Source organism: Apostichopus japonicus, chromosome 2, assembly GCF_037975245.1.
Source record: "Apostichopus japonicus isolate 1M-3 chromosome 2, ASM3797524v1, whole genome shotgun sequence".
NCBI lineage: Eukaryota > Metazoa > Echinodermata > Holothuroidea > Aspidochirotida > Stichopodidae > Apostichopus > Apostichopus japonicus.
In genome coordinates this window covers 14,560,457-14,585,053 of record NC_092562.1, presented here as the reverse complement: position 1 = coordinate 14,585,053, position 24,597 = coordinate 14,560,457, and the positions used below count along the sequence as shown (strand labels likewise).

At 38.5% G+C, this 24,597-nt stretch overlaps 2 protein-coding genes across 2 annotated transcripts; both read right to left on the bottom strand.

The window, feature by feature from the left end:
• Positions 1-1,678: 1,678 nt before the first annotated feature.
• On the bottom strand, positions 1,679-5,625 carry LOC139972942 (uncharacterized). The gene is made up of 2 exons (XM_071979263.1): positions 5,459-5,625; positions 1,679-5,031 (listed from the first exon to the last, which is right to left on the bottom strand). The coding sequence occupies exon 2, from the start codon at positions 4,968-4,970 to the stop codon at positions 2,778-2,780; it is 2,193 nt and encodes a 730-aa protein (XP_071835364.1). The 5' UTR covers positions 4,971-5,031; positions 5,459-5,625; the 3' UTR covers positions 1,679-2,777.
• Positions 5,626-9,800: 4,175 nt separating this feature from the next.
• On the bottom strand, positions 9,801-14,986 carry LOC139979313 (uncharacterized). Its single transcript, XM_071990031.1, has 2 exons — positions 14,738-14,986; positions 9,801-12,993 (listed from the first exon to the last, which is right to left on the bottom strand). The coding sequence occupies exon 2, from the start codon at positions 12,932-12,934 to the stop codon at positions 10,736-10,738; it is 2,199 nt and encodes a 732-aa protein (XP_071846132.1). The 5' UTR covers positions 12,935-12,993; positions 14,738-14,986; the 3' UTR covers positions 9,801-10,735.
• Positions 14,987-24,597: the final 9,611 nt, after the last annotated feature.

Below are 24,597 nucleotides of genomic sequence, written 5' to 3'. Positions count from 1 at the left end.
GCCACAACAACTAGATCCCGATTGATAACATATCAAAAAGATGAGGCTCCTGCTGCTTTTTGGCACCTTTCCTGAGCCTATCATTTTGGTGCTCCTAAACTAGACGTCTGAAAATGGACCGATCAATTTCAAATGCATTTCTTTATTCGGGAATCGTGGGAATTTAACAAGGGGTAAACGTGAAGGATAAAAGTGCAAAGGGTTAAACACCTTGGAGGAGTTTTATAGGAATTTAAAGAGGTTTAATATCACCTCATGACAATACAGCAGAAGATATAATGTTTCCATACAGAATAGAACTGCCCTGAACAAATTTAAATATTTGTGTTGATTAAACTGTCATCTTTGCAAATTTTACCGAAAACTCAAAAATTGTGTGCATTCATGGAACCATCAATTTTCCGAATAATGACTGTGTAGAGTTTTTTGCTATGAGAGCCTAAAGTACTTGTTTTTCGTCACTTGTAAACAAACCTCTTTACTCAGTAGTAAAACAAATCGTAGGACTAAAGTGGCCAAACTGTCTCAATTTACCCATTTGTTTTGCACTTCCAACATCCAATCCACAACAACAGACCCATCTCATTGATAACATATATTTCCCTAAATTGTGTTTATATGTGCTTTGTGTGTAACTAAACTGGCTTGGCTTTCCTACCCGAAGGAATGTGAAAGATGACGGAGGGGAGGGGCCAGGAGGGGGGGGGTATAATCCTACCCAACTTATTTCATGTGAATACCAACAAGTGTTTTCAAGACCAATTTTTTACAAAATGATTTTGATTCAAACCTTGCATGACTTTATCTCTGGCTCGTATATAGAGTGTTCAATTAAACCAGTAAATACTCTGAAATAAATGTTTGATTATGTTTAATTATATATATATATATATATATATATATATATATATATACTACAGTACAGAATCGAGTATGAGTATATTGATTCACTACACATCTGGCTGCTTTGTGCTTGAAGCAAATAACATCAACCTAATAACATAGTTCATCCCAGGCGTAATGATTAACACAAACCGAAGGTCCTCAAACTAAAAAATTGCCGTGGGTCGCAAGATCTATCTAAAATTTCGAAACATTTTTCTACATTTTTCGGAGCTTGCCGACGGAGATCGATTGACATTTGTTTTTAAAATATCAAGGCTGAACTTCAATAAGCTATATATGCTTTTATGCATTCTGAGTATCGATTCTGAGGGGTTGGAGTCTGTTGGTCGTACGTGGCTCAGTCCTAATGGACACGGCACGAGTCGTCGACCTAAAAAGTTTGCTGAACTTCCTGCGAGTCAGTCTGGATAAGACTATTTTGCATATAATTACCAGGACTTTTGTGAGGGTTCTTATTTCCAGCAACTGCTATGAAGCCAACTCCGGGAGAGCTGACGTCACTTGCAGTGGCTAGACAAACTGAGCTTCAAATTATTGATATCACGAACAATACCTGATTCATTGAGTAAATATATTTTAATTATCTGCAGTAATGAAAGACATATCTAGCTTCTTAAGCTGAAGCAGTCATGTTTATTCCACAAGAACAAATTCACAAGGTCTAATTCTTTTCCGGCTGAATGTAATATATTTTTTTAAATCCACCGACTGAAAAATTTCCCCGTGATTGAACACATCTATCCCCCTCCCCCACTGAATCATATTCCCTCGATTGAAATGCATTCGCCACTGGCACCCAGATATTTCGGGAAGTTTGCAAGTTTACTTCAAAATTTCTAACTCGTAACAATCCGTCAGATAAACTTGTTTTTTGAATATCAAACAAATCAGTAGCATTATAGTCTACTTACGATTCGCGTGATATATTTATTATTTGACCTGACAACAGCCTTACAACAATCTCAACTCGACAATGGCAAAGAAAATGTCTAGAAAATGTGTTAGGCTGTAGTAAAAGTATTTATTCGTAACGAATGAACATACTGATATTAACGTAACTTAATCCCTATATAGGAAGCCAGTCTTTGTAATGGATATATTAATTTACGGAGATAAACTCCTTACGAACTAGTTATTTGCCAATTATATATGCAGTTAACAATAACTCTTAGAAATTAGGATTGTAATATTTTCCTATATGTGTAAAACTCCAGCCAAACAAAATACAACGATAACAACCGAATGTGTGTATCCCAACTCATGGGCGCAGATCCTGGTGGGGACAGCGGGACGCGTCCCCACCAACTGTTTCAGTGGTGGGGACATTATATACCGTGTCCCTACCAATTTTTCTAGACCAAACGCTGCATTTTAAATTCACCTGTATGGAACTTTGGCGCAGTTTAATCAAGCATTGTGCAAATGACATACAGCATTTCTCATTTTATTATACTTATCCACAGTTGTTAAATATTGGATGGAAATCGCATTTGCGGTAGTCTATAATTGTTTTCTGTGAGAGGACCCAACCCCATCGCATATTCAACAGTCTACTTGGATTATTTGTCCCCTGATTTTTTTTTTCTGCAGACGCCAATGTTTTTCCCCAAACTAAATTTCTAAGCCATGAGATCTAATATTTAAAGAGGTTTGGGAGCATCATTTGGGTCTGGGAAGTGTTATTTCCAGCGATCTGGGAGGTATATTTGCCCCCCAAAAATTTCTACCCTATACGCGCGAACCCATGGTCGCGCTCCGCTTAGATAGTATCAGAGAACGGACACACGACCCCACCATTATCCAAGACTGATCTGCGCCTATGTCGTAAATCGCGAGACCACTTTGTTTCAATATGTAATTTCTATAAAGCGCTATGCAGGTACTAGTCCGTATATGTACATCTTCCCAGACAATAAGGTGGCTATCACGAGCTTCTCCTCACCACCTACTACGGATGTGGTAATGCACCATGCGTCGTCATCAACTGGCATTGTTGTTAGTAAGTGCCTGCCATCTCGACTGTATTGTCTCAGCACAGCGTTCTGCCTATCATCATGCCATAAGATGTAGATGAACCCTCTCAAGCCAATGCACACACTAACAGGTTTAAGGTCAGCTCCACTTAGATTTGGTTTGGTGAATTTATACACCACCTTACTCCCTGATGTCACCATGGTAACTGCATATGAGGTCCTACCCCAATTGTCACAGATCAGGAGATAACCGTCATGGACAGTGATATCACATGAAGCCTTGATTTCATCAGGTAGTAATATGGTGTGACTGTAATTCAGCTGATAATCAAATACATACACTTCTCTGCTGTTAGTACCAACAATGATTTGATTCTTGGCAGGATTCGTGGTAACAGACCACACATACCTACCCTCTGGCCACGTCTTAACCATATCACTGATGTTCTTCTTTTGGTAAGAAGAGTCAGAAATATTATATATACCGATTTCATCCGGTGTGCAAACTGTAATGACATTGAATCCCGGCAAATTACAACAGTAACGAAATGCCATAACCCGAAATCTATTATTTCTATTTAAAACATTCTGATTTGATATTTCTCCTTTCATGTTAGTGACAGTGATGTGTGATTTCTCCGTTGATACCCTACCAGTCATAACGATATTACCATCGCTACTACTTGCCGTACCGTTGATCCTATAACCTTTCGCTTTGATTCCCGGAACATCAACAACAAACTCTACACTTTCTGTAATGATAACTTTATCATATATAACTTTTGTTATATCACTGATGACAAAATCAGATAAAGATTCTAACTCTGGATATTCTTGTTTCATTTCTTCGATCATAGGTTCACTGGCTGCTCTTATGTCGGGGACACACTGTGCGTCTGTCCAATCGTTATTACATGCAAGAATGGAAGAAGACGTTGCTGATAAGTTTTCGAACCGTTTAATAAGTTGCTTACATTTATTTAGTATTTCTTCACATTCGTTTTTGTTTTGACTTGTAAGAAGATCTTTAGCTGTTGTCAAGGTCTTGAAATTACTATCTAACTCTCCGAGATTTTTAAAGAATTCACCCTCCGTTTCCTTACAATTGTCCTTAAATTCTTCCAATTCCTGGTCATATTTTACATCGGTGCTTTTCATATTTTCTTGATGTTTCATGATCAATCGGTTCATTTCCTCTTCATGTTTAACAATTATTTCACGTTTTTCACATCCTCTTCTATTTTCTATGTCAGCAGCTCCTTTTTCACGTTCAACGTTACATTCGGCAAGTTTATCCTTTATTTTCTTTGCCTGTTCCTCGTATTGAATTGTCAACAACTTTGTCTTTTTTGCAACATTTTCATTCAATTTTACTAACGCCATTTGAACCTTCTCGGGTAACGCGTATAGTTTAGTCTTGTGCTTGCTTAGTTCAGCGAGGTTCCGATTCAGTAATTTCCTTTCTTTCTGGGCTAGGTCATTCACATCTATGAGATCGTGACCTTTGTGCTTACCGTGAGTGCAAACTAAACAAACCGGTTCATTTTGGCATGTATCACAGCACAATTTGGCTGGTTCTTTTATATGAAAATGGCACCTGGGATCTTCCGTCATTGCAGCTATTTCCTCCATTGTTAGGTTCTTAGCTGCCATATTTTCCAATTTCAGAGTGCTTGGTTGGTGATCAGTAAACATTCTATTACTGATATGAACCTTGTAACATTCGTCGCATAGAAAATCTCTACATTTAAAGCAGTAAGCGGAACATACCACATCATTTGAACAGCTCACACACTGCTTCAAATCTTTCTTTTCGAATGATTTACGCAATTCTATGAACTCGAGCACACTCTTCATATGAAAATCAGTCTTAAAGCCGTCCAATCCATCCTCAGGTATACAACATCGCTGTTTACAAAGTGGACATTCAATTGTCCCATCAAGACTGGCTTGAATAACCGTTCTCAAGCAATCGTTACAGTATCGATGAAGACATGGTAACAGTTTCGGCTCATTAAATTGATCCAAACAAACAGAACACTTGAAGAAGTTTTCTGTTAGGTCTTCTATGAAAGGATTCCAGGTAGCCATGTTGATGAAGGTTGGTAACTCTCACTTGATAAAACTGTACGGTACTCAGTTACGTCACAATCTGTGAAAGAGTTCAGGAAAAGAAAAGGAAAGGGTTTAACACATTATTATTCATCCCTGTATTCCATAAAATATGAGTGGAAATACGAACATACATGCATAACCCGTTCAAAATGGTCTGAACACAGAGGTGCTAAAACATTCCTGGCCAGTGTTTAACCCGTCCGTCATCTCCAACCTTTTGGAGAAGGTTGTTAATGCACGACTTGAGCGACACTAGCATACCAACGTCCTTCACGAACAGTTTGGACTTCAGGATGTTGCGTTGAAGTAGTTTGAGTCAATATCTGTCCAACCGATTTCAAACAGTTTGCAGTAATATCGAGCTTTCGGAACCAGTACCCCTAGAGTTTGGCGTTCCACATGCATCCATGCTTTGGCTCAAGTTATTCAATATTTACGTCATCGTGATCTCTAAAAACACCAACCTTCTTTATAATCTTCTGATCAGCTGATGCCGTTTTTCCTCGACGTATAACTGGATATATAGTCTATTAAATGAGTGAATAGATATATAGTGTCAGAAAGTGGCAAATTACTAATGTAAGTTTCCCAGATGCTCGAGAAATTAAACACATGTAAACCCGCTGTTGGTTCCTTCGTTCTATAGTACGTTTCGTATTCATAAACTAGTTTGTCACGCAATGTACGTTTGTGGATATAGACTTTGGTTGTGCTAATATTTGGGCAATATATATACACCCTATGATGGTTCAAAGGTGTACAATATATCTATATTTAAAATAACAAAAACAAGTTTTTTTTTATAGACTTAGACACTAAAACATGAAGTTATAGACCACATTACTTTCATGATTTAGTGCGTTAGTCAATAAGAAACTTGTGTTTGCTTATTTTTAATATAGACGTATGGAATACCTTTGAACGTTCAAAGGGTATATCTATTGCCCAAATATAGCTATAGTTTGGATAGAAGTTCTCACTAGCCAAATGCTACCCATTACAGGATAACTGACAAGTTGCCAATTAATGGCACCATCAATTTGCCGTATTGTGCATATTTTTTGCTATGAGAGCCTGTAGTTTTCTTCACTTGTGAACAAACCTCATTATACTCAGCATAGAATACAATTTTCGCACACTGCTCCTGGGAGGCCTAAAGTGGTCTAAAGTTGCCTCAATTGACCCAATTTTTACACCAGGTATATTTCCATTCATACTCTTTAACATGTAAGCCACAACAACTAGATCCTGATTGATAACATATCAAAAAGATGAGGCTCCTGCTGCTTTTTGGCACCTTTCCTGAGCCTATCATTTTGGGGCTCCTAAATTAGACGTCTGAAAATGGACCGATCAATTTCTAATGTTGTTCTTTATTCGGGAATCATGGGAATTTAACAAGGGGTAAACGTGAACGATAAAAGTGCAAATTGGTTAAAGATCTTGGAGGAGTTTTATAGGAACTTAAAGAGGTATAGGAACTTAAAGAGGTATAATATCACCTCATGACAATACAGCAGAAGATATAATGTTTCCATACAGAATAGAACTGCCCTATACAAATTTAAATATTTGTGTTGATTAAACTGTCTTCTTTGCAAATTTTACCGAAAAATTAAAAATTGTGTGCATTCATGAAACCATCAATTTTCAGAATAATGACAGTGTAGATAGCCTAAAGAACTTGTTTTCGTCACTTGTAAACAAACCTCTTTACTCAGTAGTAAAACAAATTCGTACGCTGCTCCCGGAGGCCTAATGTGGCCAAACTGTCTCAATTTACCCATTTGTTTTGCACCACGTGTACTTCCATTCATGCTCTCCAACATCCAATCCACAAAAACAAACCCATCCCATTGATAACATATACTTCCCTAAACTGTGTTTATATGTGCTTTGTGTGTAACTAAACTGGCTTGGCTTTCCTACCCGAATGAATGAGTGAGATGACGGAGAGGTAGGGCCAGGGCGGGAGGGAGGAGGAGTATAATCCTACCCAACTGATTTCATGAGAATACCGATCAAGTGTTTTTAAGACCAATTATTTTTACAAAATGATTTTGATTCAAACCTTGCATGACTTTATCTCTAGCTCGTATAGAGTGTTCAATTAAGCCAGTTTATATTCTGTGATGTTTATACTCAATCAACGTTAATAGAACTACAGGGAGGAGCTATATGCGTGTTTGAACATGGAGGCGGTGAGGCTATCATGGTGGCCGTAACTATGTGATGGTGATTGGTGACCGTGTGTCGTGGTAGAGATTGAGCCAAAATAACGGTCGTTTGGTAGAAATTTTGAGGCTGGATGTTGTTCTTAATCTATTAATCCTTAGTAATGCTTTCGATTCGTTTTTCTATGCATCGTGCGAGAATTGGTTTTGTACGTGATTATACTTACCAACTCATTCCTATTGGCTTAATGGTGATAAATACATATAATGATTGAAGATACCCTTACTAGAAACAAAAATCCCTAGATTAACTTAGATAGCCCAAACTTAAGTAGCCTATAACTGTAGCATAGACTTTCCATACACAGACACACCCAAGAAAAAAAGTCACCTTATGAAAAAAGTAAACAAACCTAGACGCATATTGAATGTCTTGATAAAAAAGTGTTCTTGAGGAAGCATTTATAGGGGGAAATGACCTAAGGTTTAGCAAAAAACAATATTACCCTTACAATAGAACTGGATATAAAGAGTACTTATGTAGCCTATATACAGTGAATTAAATATGGAATTTACTGACACGTACAATGAATGATGGATTCCAGTCCAGTTAAAGAATCAGAAGATTCAATCAACAACAGGTTTAGGAATAAGAATGACACACACCTTAAGATCTTGAAAGCAGAAACAGAATTTCTGAAATAATCACGAGACCCGACTATTTGACAACCATTTAAAATAGTTGTTGTATCCACCGTGGCATGTACTTACCTACCTTAATTTCGGCCATCACCGCCACCAAGAGATATAAGCATAGGCAACCATTCAGCTTTCACAAACATTAACAGATAACCCACGTGAAACCACGTTCACCTATCAAGAACACTCAAGTAAGTTAGATGTAAATAAATTAGCTGCATTGAAGATTTGAGTTGTGGGAGATGGAATAAACATCAAATCAAGCCTATTACCAAATTGAACAAAATTAACAAAGGGACAACACATCAGATGAAGCTTATAGTAACTGCATGAGCGGCCACAGGAAGACTCGGTTCGAAAGGTATCGTGCCTGTTCATCAGTGGGAGGTCCTTACAACCTATCTGTGTGTGTTTGTGAAAGTGTGAAAAGTGCGTATGTATAAATAAATAAATGTATGTTTAGTTAGATGTTGTATGTGAAATGATGTGAATTATATATATATATATATATATATATATATATATATATATACTACAGTACAGAATCGAGTATGAGTATATTGATTCACTGCACATCTGGCTGCTTTATGCTTGAAGCAAATAACATCAACCTAATAACATAGTTCATCCCAGGCGTAATGATTAACACAGACCGAAGGTCCTCAAACTAAAAAATTGCCGTGGGTCGCAAGATCTATCTTAAATTTCGAAACATTTTTCTACAGTTTTCGGAGCTTGCCGACGGAGATCGATTGACATTTGTTTTTAAAATATCAAGGCTGAACTCCAATAAGCTATAATAGCTTTTATGCATTCTGAGTATCGATTCTGAAGGGTTGGAGTCTGTTGGTCGTACGTGGCTCAGTCCTAATGGATACGGCACGAGTCGTCGACCTAAAAAGTTTGCTGAACTTCCGGCGAGTCAGTCTGGATAAGACTATTTTGCACATAATTACCAGGACTTTTGTCAGGGTTCTTATATCCAGCATCTGCTATGAAGCCAACTTCTGGAGAGCTGACGTCACTTGCAGTGGCTAGACAAACTGAGCTTCAAATTATTGATATCACGAACAATACCTGATTCATTGAGTAAATATATTTTAATTATCTGCAGTAATGAATGACATATCTAGCTTTTTTATTTGAAGCAGTCATGTTTATTCAACAAGAACTAATTCACAAGAACTAATTCACAAGGTGTAATTCTTTTCCGGCTGAATGTAATATATTTTTTTAAATCCACCGACTGAAAAATTTCCTCGTGATTGAACACATCCATCCCCCTCCCCCACTGAATCATATTCCCCCGATTGACTTGCATTCGCCACTGGCACCCAGATATTTCGGGAAGTTTGCAAGTTTACTTCAAAATTTCTAACTCGTAACAATCCGTCAGATAAACTTGTTTATTGAATATCACACAAATCAGTAGCATTATAGCAGTGGCGTAGGAAGGTACTTTTGAGTGGGGGGGGGGGGCTGAAGACTGATGGCCGGCCTGGGGGAGGGGTCTAAGGTCGTACGTGGCTCAGTCCTAATGGATACGGCACGAGTCGTGGACTTAAAAAGTTTGCTGAACCGGCGAGTCAGTCTGGATAAGACTAGATTGCATATGTGTCCCCCTCCCCTTTGGAATTTTTTGCGTTTCCAGGTGGCCTCAGATGCAATTTGGTGCAATATAGCACACTTCAACACCCAACTTAAGTTTGTATTTTCACCTGGCCTAAGATGCAATTTGGTGCTCCAAATGAGATTTTTTTCTCATTTGGAAATGAAAAAGGGGTTTTCTGACTTGCGAACCGGGGGGGGGGGCGGAATGATACTTCCGCCCTCCACATTTTTCACCGGGGGGCTGGCGCCCCCCAGCCCCCCCCCGGTTCCTACGCCCTTGCATTATAGTCTACTTACGATTCGCGTGTTATATTTACTATTTGACCTGACAACAGCCTTACAACAATCTCAACTCGACAATGGCAAAGAAAATGTCTAGAAAATGTGTTAGGCTGTAGTAAAAATATTTATTCGTAACGAATGAACATACTGATATTAACGTAAATTAATCCCATATATATAGAAAGCCAGTCTTTGTAATGGATATATTAAGATACGGAGATAAACTCCTTAGGAACTAGTTATTTGCCAATTATAAATGCAGCTAACAATAACTCTTAGAAATTAGGATTGTAATATTTTCCTATTTGTGTAAAACTCCAGTCAAACAAAATACAACGATTACAACCGGATCTGTGTATCCTAACTCATGGGCGCAAATCCTGGTGGGGACAGCAGGACGCGTCCCCACCAACTTTTGCAGTGGGGGGGACATGATATTCCGTGTCCCCACCAATTTTTCTAGACCAAACGCTGCATTTCAAATTCACCTGTACTGAACTTTGGCGCAGTTTGATCAAGCATTGGGCAAATGACATGCAGCAGTTTTCATTTTATTATACTTATCCACAGTTGTTAAATATTGGATGGAAATCGCATTTGCAGCAGTCTATAATTGTTTTCTGTAAGAGGAGCCCAAACACATCGCATATACAACAGTCTACTTGGATTATTTGTCCCCTGATTTTTTTTCTGCAGACGCCCATATATTTCCCCAAACTAACTTTCTAAGCCATGAGATCTAAAATTGAAAGAGGTTTGGGAGCATCATTTGGGCCTGGGAAGTGTTATTTCCAGCGATCTGGGAGGTAAATTTGCCCCAAAAACTTCTACCCTATACGCACGAACCCATGGTCGCGCTCCGCTTAGATAGTATCAGAGAACAGACACGCGTCCCTGCCATTATCCAAGACTGATCTGCGCCCATATCGTAACTCGCGAAACCACTTTGTTTCAAAATGTAATTTCTATAAAGCGCTATACAAGTACTAGTCCGTATATATACATCTTCCTCGACATAAAGGTAGCTATCACGAGCTTCTCCTCACCATCAACTACGGATGTGGTAATGCACCGCGCGTCGTTATCAACTGACATTGATGTTAGTAATTGCCGACCATCTCGACTGTATTGTGTTAGCACAGTGTTCTGCCTACTATCATCACGCCATAAGATGTAGATGAACCCTCCCATGCATATGCACACACTAACAGGTCTTAAGTCAGCTCCACTTAGATTTGGTTTGGTGAATTTATACACCACCTTACTCCTTGATGTCACCATGGTAACTGCATATGAGGTCCTACCCAAATAGTCACAGATCAGAAGATTACCGTCGTGGACGGTGATATCATATGATTCCTTGATTACATCAGGTAGTAATATGGTGTGACTGTAATTCAGCTGATAATCAAAGACATACACTTCTCTTCTGTTAGTACCAACAATGATTTCATACTTGGCGAGATTCGTGGTAACAGAACACACATGCCTTTTCTCTGGCCACGTCTTAACCATATCACTGATGTTCTTCTTTTGGTAAGAAGAGTCAGAAATATTATAAATTCCGATTTCATCCGGTTTGCAAACTGTAATGACATTGAACCCCGACAAATTACAACAGTAACGACCTGCCCGAATCCGAAATGTCTTATTTCTATTTAAAACATTCTGATTTAATATTTCTCCTTTCATGTTAGTAACAGTGATGTGTGATTCCTCTTCCGATACCCTACCAGTCATAACGATATTACCATCGCTACTACTACTTGTCATACCATCGATCCTGTAACTTTTAGCTTTGATTCCCGCAATATCAACAACGGACTCTGCGCTTTCTGTAATGACAACGTTATCATATATTACTTTTGTTATATCACTGATGACAAAATCAGATAAAGATTCTAACTCTGGATATTCTTGTTTCATTTCTTCGAGCATAGGTTCACTGGCTGCTCTTATGTCGGGGACACACTGTGCGTCTGTCCAATCGTCATTACATGCAAGAATGGTAGAAGACGTTGCTGATAAGTTTTCGAACCGTTTAATAAGTTGCTTACATTTATTTAGTATTTCTTCACATTCGTTTTTGTTTTGACTTGTAAGAAGATCTTTAGTTTTTGTCAAGGTCTTGAAATTACTATCTAACTCCCCGAGTTTTTTAAAGAATTCACCCTCCGTTTCTTTACAATTGTCCTTAAATTCTTCCAATTCCTGGTCATATTTTACATCTGTACTTTTCATATTTTCTTCATGTTTCATGATCAATCGGTTCATTTCCTCTTCATGTTTAACTGTCATTTCACGTTTTTCACATCTTCTTCTATTTTCTATGTCAGCAGCTCCTTTTTCACGTTCGTCGTTACATTCGGCAAGTTTATCCTTTATTTTCTTTGCCTGTTCCTCGTGTTGACTTGTCAACAACTTTGTCTTCTTTGTAACATTTTCATTCAATTTTACTAACGCAATTTGAACCTTCTCGGGTAACGCGTATAGTTTAGTCTTGTGCTTGCTTAGTTCAGCGAGGTTCCGATTCAGCAATGTCCTTTCCTTCTTGGCTAGATGAGTCACATCTATGAGATCGTGACCTTTGTGCTGACCGTGAGTGCAGACTAAACAAACCGGTTCATTTTGGCATGTACCACAGCACAATTTGGCTGGTTCTTTGATATGAGAATGGCACCTGGGATCTTCCGTCATTGCAGCTATTTCCTCCATTGTTAGGTTCTTAGCTAACATATTTTCCAATTTCAGAGTGCTTGGTTGGTGATCAGTAAACATTTTATTACTGATATGAACCTTGTAACATTTGTCGCATAGAAAATCTCTACATTTAAAACAGTAAGCGGAACATACCACATCATTTGAACAGCTCACACACTGCTTCAAATCTTTCTTTTCGAATGATTTACGCAATTCTATGAACTCGAGCACACTCTTCATATGAAAATCAGTCTTAAAGCCGTCCAATCCATCCTTTGGTATACAACATCGCTGTTTACAAAGTGGACATTCAATTGTCCCATCATGGCTGGCTTGAACAACTTTCCTCAAGCAATCGTTACAGTATCGATGAAGACATGGTAACAGTTTCGGCTCATTAAATTGATCCAAACAAACAGAGCACTTGAAGAAGTTTTCTGTCAGGTCTTCTATGAAAGGGTTCCAGGTTGCCATGTTGATAATGATCGTTAACCCTCACTTGAAAAAAAAACTGTACTCAGTTACGTCACAATCTGGGAAAGAGTGCAGGAAAAGAAAGGAAGGGTTTAACGAATGATTATTTATCCCTGTATTCCATAAAATATGAGTGGAAATACGAACATACATGCATAACCCGTTCAAAATGGTCTGAACACAGAAGTGCTAAAACATTTCTGGCCAGTGTTTAACTCGTCCTTCAGCTCCAAACTTTTGGAGAAGGTTGTTAATGCATGACTTGAGCGACACTAGCATACCAACGTCCTTCACGAACAGTTTGGACTTCAGGATGTTGCGTTGAAGTAGTTTCTAATTAAAGTTCACCCACCATACAGTTATTGAGTTATCGTTTTGAAAGCCAAGTTGCTACACACATACACAACCATCATCATCGCAAAGATCATTCCTTTCGCCTTCGATAAGGAATGTAAATGTGAATGACAACAAATCAATCAGTAGATTATTGAATAAAAGAAATGCATACGTTTTCTTTTTGCTATATACACTGAGTTTTCAGAGTAACAATTAACTATACCAAGGGCGTAGGAACCGGGAGGGGGGGGGGCTGGGGGGGGGGGGGGGGCGCCAGCCCCCCAGTGAAAAATGTAGAGGGGCGGAAGTATCATTCCGCCCCCCCCCCCCGCTTCGCAAGTCAGAAAACCCCTTTTTCATTTCCAAATGAGAAAAAAACCTCATTTGGAGCACCAAATTGCATGTAAGGCTAGGTGAAAATACAAAATTAAGTTTACAAAATGGAGTGGGTGTTGAAGTGTGCTATATTGCACCAAATCGCATCTGAGGCCACCTGGAAATGCAAAAAATTCCAAAAACCCCTTAGACCCCTCCCCCAGGTCGGCCATCAGTCTTCAGCCCCCCCCCCCACTCAAAAGTACCTTCCTACGCCACTGAACTATACAATAAAACGTAACTATCTTAACTAGTAGTGTCGAATTATATATGCAAACATGCATCTGAAATAAACCAACTCATTGTGATATCCTCGTTGCGTAAATGTGTATAGTCCTCTGCGTGTTCGATGTTACATGACTAATCCAATTAATGCAACTAATGTGAGCAATAAGATCAAAACTAATCCATCATTCTTCGCATAATACTTGAATGTCATTTAAAGGATGACAACTGTGCAAAATGTCCAATCTAAATGGCACTATATGATTTCTATTTATTAAAACCTCTCCCCTATCATAACTACGTGACACAAAAGGTATAACATGATTTTGAGCAATATGACTTTGATACTTGGGCAGTCTACCTCAGCAGCTCTAAATAGATAATATATAGAACGGCTGATTCAACAACTAATCTTACCAATTAGGCCCGGTCACACTACAGCGATATTTTATCGGAATACGGTCCGATTTTTCCGATTTTAGGCCGAAGAGTGAGGTTTGTGGTAGTGAATGTAATGAATGCAGTGGAATATTCGAATACCTACTTCAAATCTGAGGGGTTCTGGAACGGACTACATTCTGAAGTGACGTCACATCGAAAAACGATAAAAATCGTAAGAGAAATCGGATAGCTATCCGATAAAAGGAAACGGAGTCAATATCAAAAGTTAGGAGAGGGCTATTCCACATCGGAATGGCTCAACAGATAGCAAATCAGGTCCTTTATCACTGTGGCTAGAAGACCCGAACGAAAAACTGGCAGTTTCGATTCCTCCGGGAAAATCGGATAGTATTCCGATAAAAAATCGGTATAGTGTGACCGGGCCTGTATGATGTTCTTTTCCTCGTGATCTCTAAAAACACAAACCTTCTTTATAATCTTCTGATCAGCTGATGCCGTTTGTCCTCAACGTATAACTGGATATATAATCCATTATATATGAGTGAATAGATATATAGTGTCAGAAAGTGGCAAATTACTAATGTAACTTTCCCAGATGTTCGAGAAATTAAACACATGTAAACCCGCTGTTGGTTCCTTCGTTCTATAGTACGTTTCGTATTCATAAACTAGTTTGTCACGCAATGTACGTCTGTGGATATAGGCTTTGGTTGTGCTAATATTTGGGCAATATATATACTATGAACGTTCAAAGGTGTACAATACATTTATATTTAAAATAAACAAAAACAAGTTTTATTACTGACTTACACAGGCGCGGCGGAATGGGAAAATTATTGGGGGCTAATGTGTGGAGACTATCTAAGCGGAGCGCCACCATCAGTTGGCGCGGAGCGAACAAGAAAATTTTGGGTTTTTAAAACCCCCAGATGGCCGGAAACGGCACTTCTCGACTGTTTTTTTGCTGAGAATACCTTGCCCTAAAATATGGGTCTCAAGCCTGCAATTTCTCAGATTGCACGTTAAAATCTGTAAAAACATTGTAATTTGTATATTCGATGGTGTTTTAAGAGAGTAGCTATTACTCGTAGTGTACTCGCAAAGACGTTTTTGAGTGTAAAGTATTACTGAAGGATATATCCATGGGAAATGTGTTACCATTAGAAGGTTATATCCTTCAGGGGATGTTGGAGAACTGGCTGAAATGAGGCAAGTCATTGGCCTAAGACGAAGTTGTGTTGTGCTTACCGGTACTCACACTTACTGCCTCCACTTTTCACGGGGCGTGAAGACGCGGTTGGGGTGACAATGTGGTCTATAACCAGGGGACGGGCCGAGGGTCCCCCAGCATTTACTAAAATTATTACACCTATATAGTATACGTGTGCATCGGACAGATCGACATGTATGCATTGAAAAAGCCTTGGTAAATATTGGGGGTGGGGGGGGGGGGTGGGCTTATCATGCATTTCCCCCCTCAACTTTTTCATTGGGGGGCTGAGCCCCCCAAGCCCCCCCCCCCCCCCGGTTCCGCCGCCAAAGGACTTACACACTAAAAGATGAAATTGTAGACCACATTACTTTCATGATTTAGTGTGTAAGTCAACAAAAAAATAAACTTGTGTTTGCTTATTTTTAATATAGACATATGGTATACCTTTGAACGTTCATAGGGTATATCTATTGCCCAAATATGGCCATAGTTTGGATAGAAGTTCTCACTAGCCAAACGCTACCCATTACAGGATAACTGACAAGTTGCCAATTAATGGCACCATCAATTTGCCGTACCATGACAGTGCATATTTTTTTTGCTATGAGAGCCTGTAGTTTTCTTCACTTGTGAACAAACCTCATTATACTCAGCATAGAATACAATTTTCGCACACTGCTCCTGGGAGGCCTAAAGTGGTCTAAAGTTGCCTCAATTGACCCAATTTTTACACCAGATATATTTCCATTCATACTCTTTAACATGTAAGCCACAACAACTAGATCCCGATTGATAACATATCAAAAAGATGAGGCTCCTGCTGCTTTTTGGCACCTTTCCTGAGCCTATCATTTTGGTGCTCCTAAACTAGACGTCTGAAAATGGACCGATCAATTTCAAATGCATTTCTTTATTCGGGAATCATGGGAATTTAACACGGGGTAAACGTGAAGGATAAAAGTGCAAAGGGTTAAACACCTTGGAGGAGTTTTATAGGAATTTAAAGAGGTTTAATATCACCTCATGACAATACAGCAGAAGATATAATGTTTCCATACAGAATAGAACTGCCCTGAACAAATTTAAATATTTGTGTTGATTAAACTGTCATCTTTGCAAATTTTACCGAAAACTCAAAAATTGTGTGCATTCATGGAACCATCAATTTTCCGAATAATGACTGTGTAGAGTTTTTTGCTATGAGAGCCTAAAGTACTTGTTTTTCGTCACTTGTAAACAAACCTCTTTACTCAGTAGTAAAACAAATCGTAGGACTAAAGTGGCCAAACTGTCTCAATTTACCCATTTGTTTTGCACTTCCAACATCCAATCCACAACAACAGACCCATCTCATTGATAACATAAATTTCCCTAAATTGTGTTTATATGTGCTTTGTGTGTAACTAAACTGGCTTGGCTTTCCTACCCGAAGGAATGTGAAAGATGACGGAGGGGAGGGGCCAGGAGGGGGGGGGGGTATAATCCTACCCAACTTATTTCATGTGAATACCAACAAGTGTTTTCAAGACCAATTTTTTACAAAATGATTTTGATTCAAACCTTGCATGACTTTATCTCTGGCTCGTATATAGAGTGTTCAATTAAACCAGTAAATACTCTGAAATAAATGTTTGATTATGTTTAATTATATATATATATATATATATATATATATATATATATATATATATATATATATATATATATATATATATATATATATATATATATATACTACAGTACAGAATCGAGTATGAGTATATTGATTCACTACACATCTGGCTGCTTTGTGCTTGAAGCAAGTAACATCAACCTAATAACATAGTTCATCCCAGGCGTAATGATTAACACAAACCGAAGGTCCTCAAACTAAAAAATTGCCGTGGGTCGCAAGATCTATCTAAAATTTCGAAACATTTTTCTACATTTTTCGGAGCTTGCCGACGGAGATCGATTGACATTTGGTTTTAAAATATCAAGGCTGAACTTCAATAAGCTATATATGCTTTTATGCATTCTGAGTATCGATTCTGAGGGGTTGGAGTCTGTTGGTCGTACGTGGCTCAGTCCTAATGGACACGGCACGAGTCGTCGACCTAAAAAGTTTGCTGAACTTCCTGCGAGTCAGTCTGGATAAGACTATTTTGCATATAATTACCAGGAATTTTGTGAGGGTTCTTATTTCCAGCAACTGCTATGAAGCCAACTCCGGGAGAGCTGACGTCACTTGCAGTGGCTAGACAAACTGAGCTTCAAATGATTGATATCACGAACAATACCTGATTCATTGAGTAAATATATTTTAATTATCTGCAGTAATGAAAGACATATCTAGCTTCTTAAGCTGAAGCAGTCATGTTGATTCCACAAGAACAAATTCACAAGGTCTAATTCTTTTCCGGCTGAATGTAATATATTTTTTTAAATCCACCGACTGAAAAATTTCCCCGTGATTGAACACATCTATCCCCCTCCCCCACTGAATCATATTCCCTCGATTGAAATGCATTCGCCACTGGCACCCAGATATTTCGGGAAGTTTGCAAGTTTACTTCAAAATTTCTAACTCGTAACAATCCGTCAGATAAACTTGTTTTTTGAATATCAAACAAATCAGTAGCATTATAGTCTACTTACGATTCGCGTGATATATTTATTATTTGACCTGACAACAGCCTTACAACAATCTCCACTCGACAATGGCAAAGAAAATGTCTAGAAAATGTGTTAGGCTGTAGTAAAAGTATTTATTCGTAACGAATGAACATACTGATATTAACGTAACTTAATCCCTATATAGGAAGCCAGTCTTTGTAATGGATATATTAATTTACGGAGATAAACTCCTTAGGAACTAGTTATTTGCCAATTATATATGCAGTTAACAATAACTCTTGGAAATTAGGATTGTAATATTTTCCTATGTGTGTAAAACTCCAGCCAAACAAAATACAACGATAACAACCGAATCTGTGTATCCCAACTCATGGGCGCAGATCCTGGTGGGGACAGCGGGACGCGTCCCCACCAACTTTTTCAGTGGTGGGGACATTATATACCGTGTCCCTACCAATTTTTCTAGACCAAACGCTGCATTTTAAATTCACCTGTATGGAACTTTGGCGCAGTTTAATCAAGCATTGTGCAAATGACATACAGCATTTCTCATTTTATTATACTTATCCACAGTTGTTAAATATTGGATGGAAATCGCATTTGCGGTAGTCTATAATTGTTTTCTGTGAGAGGACCCAACCCCATCGCATATTCAACAGTCTACTTGGATTATTTGTCCCCTGATTTTTTTTTTCTGCAGACGCCAATGTTTTTCCCCAAACTAAATTTCTAAGCCATGAGATCTAATATTTAAAGAGGTTTGGGAGCATCATTTGGGTCTGGGAAGTGTTATTTCCAGCGATCTGGGAGGTATATTTGCCCCCCAAAAATTTCTACCCTATACGCGCGAACCCATGGTCGCGCTCCGCTTAGATAGTATCAGAGAACGGACACACGACCCCACCATTATCCAAGACTGATCTGCGCCTATGTCGTAAATCGCGAGACCACTTTGTTTCAATATGTAATTTCTATAAAGCGCTATGCAGGTACTAGTCCGTATATGTACATCTTCCCAGACAATAAGGTGGCTATCACGAGCTTCTCCTCACCATCTACTACGGATGTGGTAATGCACCATGCGTCGTCATCAACTGGCATTGTTGTTAGTAAGTGCCTGCCATCTCGACTGTATTGTCTCAGCACAGCGTTCTGCCTATCATCATGCCATAAGATGTAGATGAACCCTCTCAAGCCTATGCACACACTAACAGGTTTAAGGTCAGCTCCACTTAGATTTGGTTTGGTGAATTTATACACCACCTTACTCCCTGATGTCACCATGGTAACTGCATATGAGGTCCTACCCCAATTGTCACAGATCAGGAGATAACCGTCATGGACAGTGATATCACATGAAGCTTTGATTTCATCAGGTAGTACTATGGTGTGACTGTAATTCAGCTGATAATCAAATACATACACTTCTCTGCTGTTAGTACCAACAATGATTTGATTCTTGGCAGGATTCGTGGTAACAGACCACACATACCTACCCTCTGGCCACGTCTTAACCATATCACTGATGTTCTTCTTTTGGTAAGAAGAGTCAGAAATATTATATATACCGATTTCATCCGGTGTGCAAACTGTAATGACATTGAATCCCGGCAAATTACAACAGTAACGAAATGCCATAACCCGAAATCTATTATTTCTATTTAAAACATTCTGATTTGATATTTCTCCTTTCATGTTAGTGACAGTGATGTGTGATTTCTCCGTTGATACCCTACCAGTCATAACGATATTACCATTGCTACTACTTGCCATACCGTTGATCCTATAACCTTTCGCTTTGATTCCCGGAACATCAACAACAAACTCTACACTTTCTGTAATGATAACTTTATCATATATAACTTTTGTTATATCACTGATGACAAAATCAGATAAAGATTCTAACTCTGGATATTCTTGTTTCATTTCTTCGAGCATAGGTTCACTGGCTGCTCTTATGTCGGGGACACACTGTGCGTCTGTCCAATCGTCATTACATGCAAGAATGGAAGAAGACGTTGCTGATAAGTTTTCGAACCGTTTAATAAGTTGCTTACATTTATTTAGTATTTCTTCACATTCGTTTTTGTTTTGACTTGTAAGAAGATCTTTAGCTGTTGTCAAGGTCTTGAAATTACTATCTAACTCTCCGAGTTTTTTAAAGAATTCACCCTCCGTTTCCTTACAATTGTCCTTAAATTCTTCCAATTCCTGGTCATATTTTACATCGGTGCTTTTCATATTTTCTTGATGTTTCATGATCAATCGGTTCATTTCCTCTTCATGTTTAACAATTATTTCACGTTTTTCACATCTTCTTCTATTTTCTATGTCAGCAGCTCCTTTTTCACGTTCAACGTTACATTCGGCAAGTTTATCCTTTATTTTCTTTGCCTGTTCCTCGTATTGAATTGTCAACAACTTTGTCTTTTTTGCAACATTTTCATTCAATTTTACTAACGCCATTTGAACCTTCTCGGGTAACGCGTATAGTTTAGTCTTGTGCTTGCTTAGTTCAGCGAGGTTCCGATTCAGTAATGTCCTTTCTTTCTGGGCTAGGTCATTCACATCTATGAGATCGTGACCTTTGTGCTTACCGTGAGTGCAAACTAAACAAACCGGTTCATTTTGGCATGTACCACAGCACAATTTGGCTGGTTCTTTTATATGAAAATGGCACCTGGGATCTTCCGTCATTGCAGCTATTTCCTCCATTGTTAGGTTCTTAGCTGCCATATTTTCCAATTTCAGAGTGCTTGGTTGGTGATCAGTAAACATTCTATTACTGATATGAACCTTGTAACATTCGTCGCATAGAAAATCTCTACATTTAAAGCAGTAAGCGGAACATACCACATCATTTGAACAGCTCACACACTGCTTCAAATCTTTCTTTTCGAATGATTTACGCAATTCTATGAACTCGAGCACACTCTTCATATGAAAATCAGTCTTAAAGCCGTCCAATCCATCCTCAGGTATACAACATCGCTGTTTACAAAGTGGACATTCAATTGTCCCATCAAGACTGGCTTGAATAACCGTTCTCAAGCAATCGTTACAGTATCGATGAAGACATGGTAACAGTTTCGGCTCATTAAATTGATCCAAACAAACAGAACACTTGAAGAAGTTTTCTGTTAGGTCTTCTATGAAAGGATTCCAGGTAGCCATGTTGATGAAGGTTGGTAACTCTCACTTGATAAAACTGTACGGTACTCAGTTACGTCACAATCTGTGAAAGAGTTCAGGAAAAGAAAAGGAAAGGGTTTAACACATTATTATTCATCCCTGTATTCCATAAAATATGAGTGGAAATACGAACATACATGCATAACCCGTTCAAAATGGTCTGAACACAGAGGTGCTAAAACATTCCTGGCCAGTGTTTAACCAGTCCGTCATCTCCAACCTTTTGGAGAAGGTTGTTAATGCACGACTTGAGCGACACTAGCATACCAACGTCCTTCACGAACAGTTTGGACTTCAGGATGTTGCGTTGAAGTAGTTTGAGTCAATATCTGTCCAACCGATTTCAAACAGTTTGCAGTAATATCGAGCTTTCGGAACCAGTACCCCTAGAGTTTGGCGTTCCACATGCATCCATGCTTTGGCTCAAGTTATTCAATATTTACGTCATCGTGATCTCTAAAAACACCAACCTTCTTTATAATCTTCTGATCAGCTGATGCCGTTTTTCCTCTTCATGTTTAACAATTATTTCACGTTTTTCACATCTTCTTCTATTTTCTATGTCAGCAGCTCCTTTTTCACGTTCAACGTTACATTCGGCAAGTTTATCCTTTATTTTCTTTGCCTGTTCCTCGTATTGAATTGTCAACAACTTTGTCTTTTTTGCAACATTTTCATTCAATTTTACTAACGCCATTTGAACCTTCTCGGGTAACGCGTATAGTTTAGTCTTGTGCTTGCTTAGTTCAGCGAGGTTCCGATTCAGTAATGTCCTTTCTTTCTGGGCTAGGTCATTCACATCTATGAGATCGTGACCTTTGTGCTTACCGTGAGTGCAAACTAAACAAACCGGTTCATTTTGGCATGTACCACAGCACAATTTGGCTGGTTCTTTTATATGAAAATGGCACCTGGGATCTTCCGTCATTGCAGCTATTTCCTCCATTGTTAGGTTCTTAGCTGCCATATTTTCCAATTTCAGAGTGCTTGGTTGGTGATCAGTAAACATTCTATTACTGATATGAACCTTGTAACATTCGTCGCATAGAAAATCTCTACATTTAAAGCAGTAAGCGGAACATACCACATCATTTGAACAGCTCACACACTGCTTCAAATCTTTCTTTTCGAATGATTTACGCAATTCTATGAACTCGAGCACACTCTTCATATGAAAATCAGTCTTAAAGCCGTCCAATCCATCCTCAGGTATACAACATCGCTGTTTACAAAGTGGACATTCAATTGTCCCATCAAGACTGGCTTGAATAACCGTTCTCAAGCAATCGTTACAGTATCGATGAAGACATGGTAACAGTTTCGGCTCATTAAATTGATCCAAACAAACAGAACACTTGAAGAAGTTTTCTGTTAGGTCTTCTATGAAAGGATTCCAGGTAGCCATGTTGATGAAGGTTGGTAACTCTCACTTGATAAAACTGTACGGTACTCAGTTACGTCACAATCTGTGAAAGAGTTCAGGAAAAGAAAAGGAAAGGGTTTAACACATTATTATTCATCCCTGTATTCCATAAAATATGAGTGGAAATACGAACATACATGCATAACCCGTTCAAAATGGTCTGAACACAGAGGTGCTAAAACATTCCTGGCCAGTGTTTAACCAGTCCGTCATCTCCAACCTTTTGGAGAAAGTTGTTAATGCACGACTTGAGCGACACTAGCATACCAACGTCCTTCACGAACAGTTTGGACTTCAGGATGTTGCGTTGAAGTAGTTTGAGTCAATATCTGTCCAACCGATTTCAAACAGTTTGCAGTAATATCGAGCTTTCGGAACCAGTACCCCTAGAGTTTGGCGTTCCACATGCATCCATGCTTTGGCTCAAGTTATTCAATATTTACGTCATCGTGATCTCTAAAAACACCAACCTTCTTTATAATCTTCTGATCAGCTGATGCCGTTTTTCCTCGACGTATAACTGGATATATAGTCTATTAAATGAGTGAATAGATATATAGTGTCAGAAAGTGGCAAATTACTAATGTAAGTTTCCCAGATGCTCGAGAAATTAAACACATGTAAACCCGCTGTTGGTTCCTTCGTTCTATGGTACGTTTCGTATTCATAAACTAGTTTGTCACGCAATGTACGTTTGTGGATATAGACTTTGGTTGTGCTAATATTTGGGCAATATATATACACCCTATGATGGTTCAAATGTGTACAATATATCTATATTTAAAATAACAAAAACAAGTTTTTTTTATAGACTTAGACACTAAAACATGAAGTTATAGACCACATTACTTTCATGATTTAGTGCGTTAGTCAATAAGAAACTTGTGTTTGCTTATTTTTAATATAGACGTATGGAATACCTTTGAACGTTCAAAGGGTATATCTATTGCCCAAATATAGCTATAGTTTGGATAGAAGTTCTCACTAGCCAAATGCTACCCATTACAGGATAACTGACAAGTTGCCAATTAATGGCACCATCAATTTGCCGTATTGTGCATATTTTTTGCTATGAGAGCCTGTAGTTTTCTTCACTTGTGAACAAACCTCATTATACTCAGCATAGAATACAATTTTCGCACACTGCTCCTGGGAGGCCTAAAGTGGTCTAAAGTTGCCTCAATTGACCCAATTTTTACACCAGGTATATTTCCATTCATACTCTTTAACATGTAAGCCACAACAACTAGATCCTGATTGATAACATATCAAAAAGATGAGGCTCCTGCTGCTTTTTGGCACCTTTCCTGAGCCTATCATTTTGGGGCTCCTAAATTAGACGTCTGAAAATGGACCGATCAATTTCTAATGTTGTTCTTTATTCGGGAATCATGGGAATTTAACACGGGGTAAACGTGAAGGATAAAAGTGCAAATTGGTTAAAGATCTTGGAGGAGTTTTATAGGAACTTAAAGAGGTATAATATCACCTCATGACAATACAGCAGAAGATATAATGTTTCCATACAGAATAGAACTGCCCTATACAAATTTAAATATTTGTGTTGATTAAACTGTCTTCTTTGCAAATTTTACCGAAAAATTAAAAGTTGTGTGCATTCATGAAACCATCAATTTTCAGAATAATGACAGTGTAGATAGCCTAAAGAACTTGTTTTCGTCACTTGTAAACAAACCTCTTTACTCAGTAGTAAAACAAATTCGTACGCTGCTCCCGGAGGCCTAATGTGGCCAAACTGTCTCAATTTACCCATTTGTTTTGCACCACGTGTACTTCCATTCATGCTCTCCAACATCCAATCCACAAAAACAAACCCATCCCATTGGTAACATATACTTCCCTAAACTGTGTTTATATGTG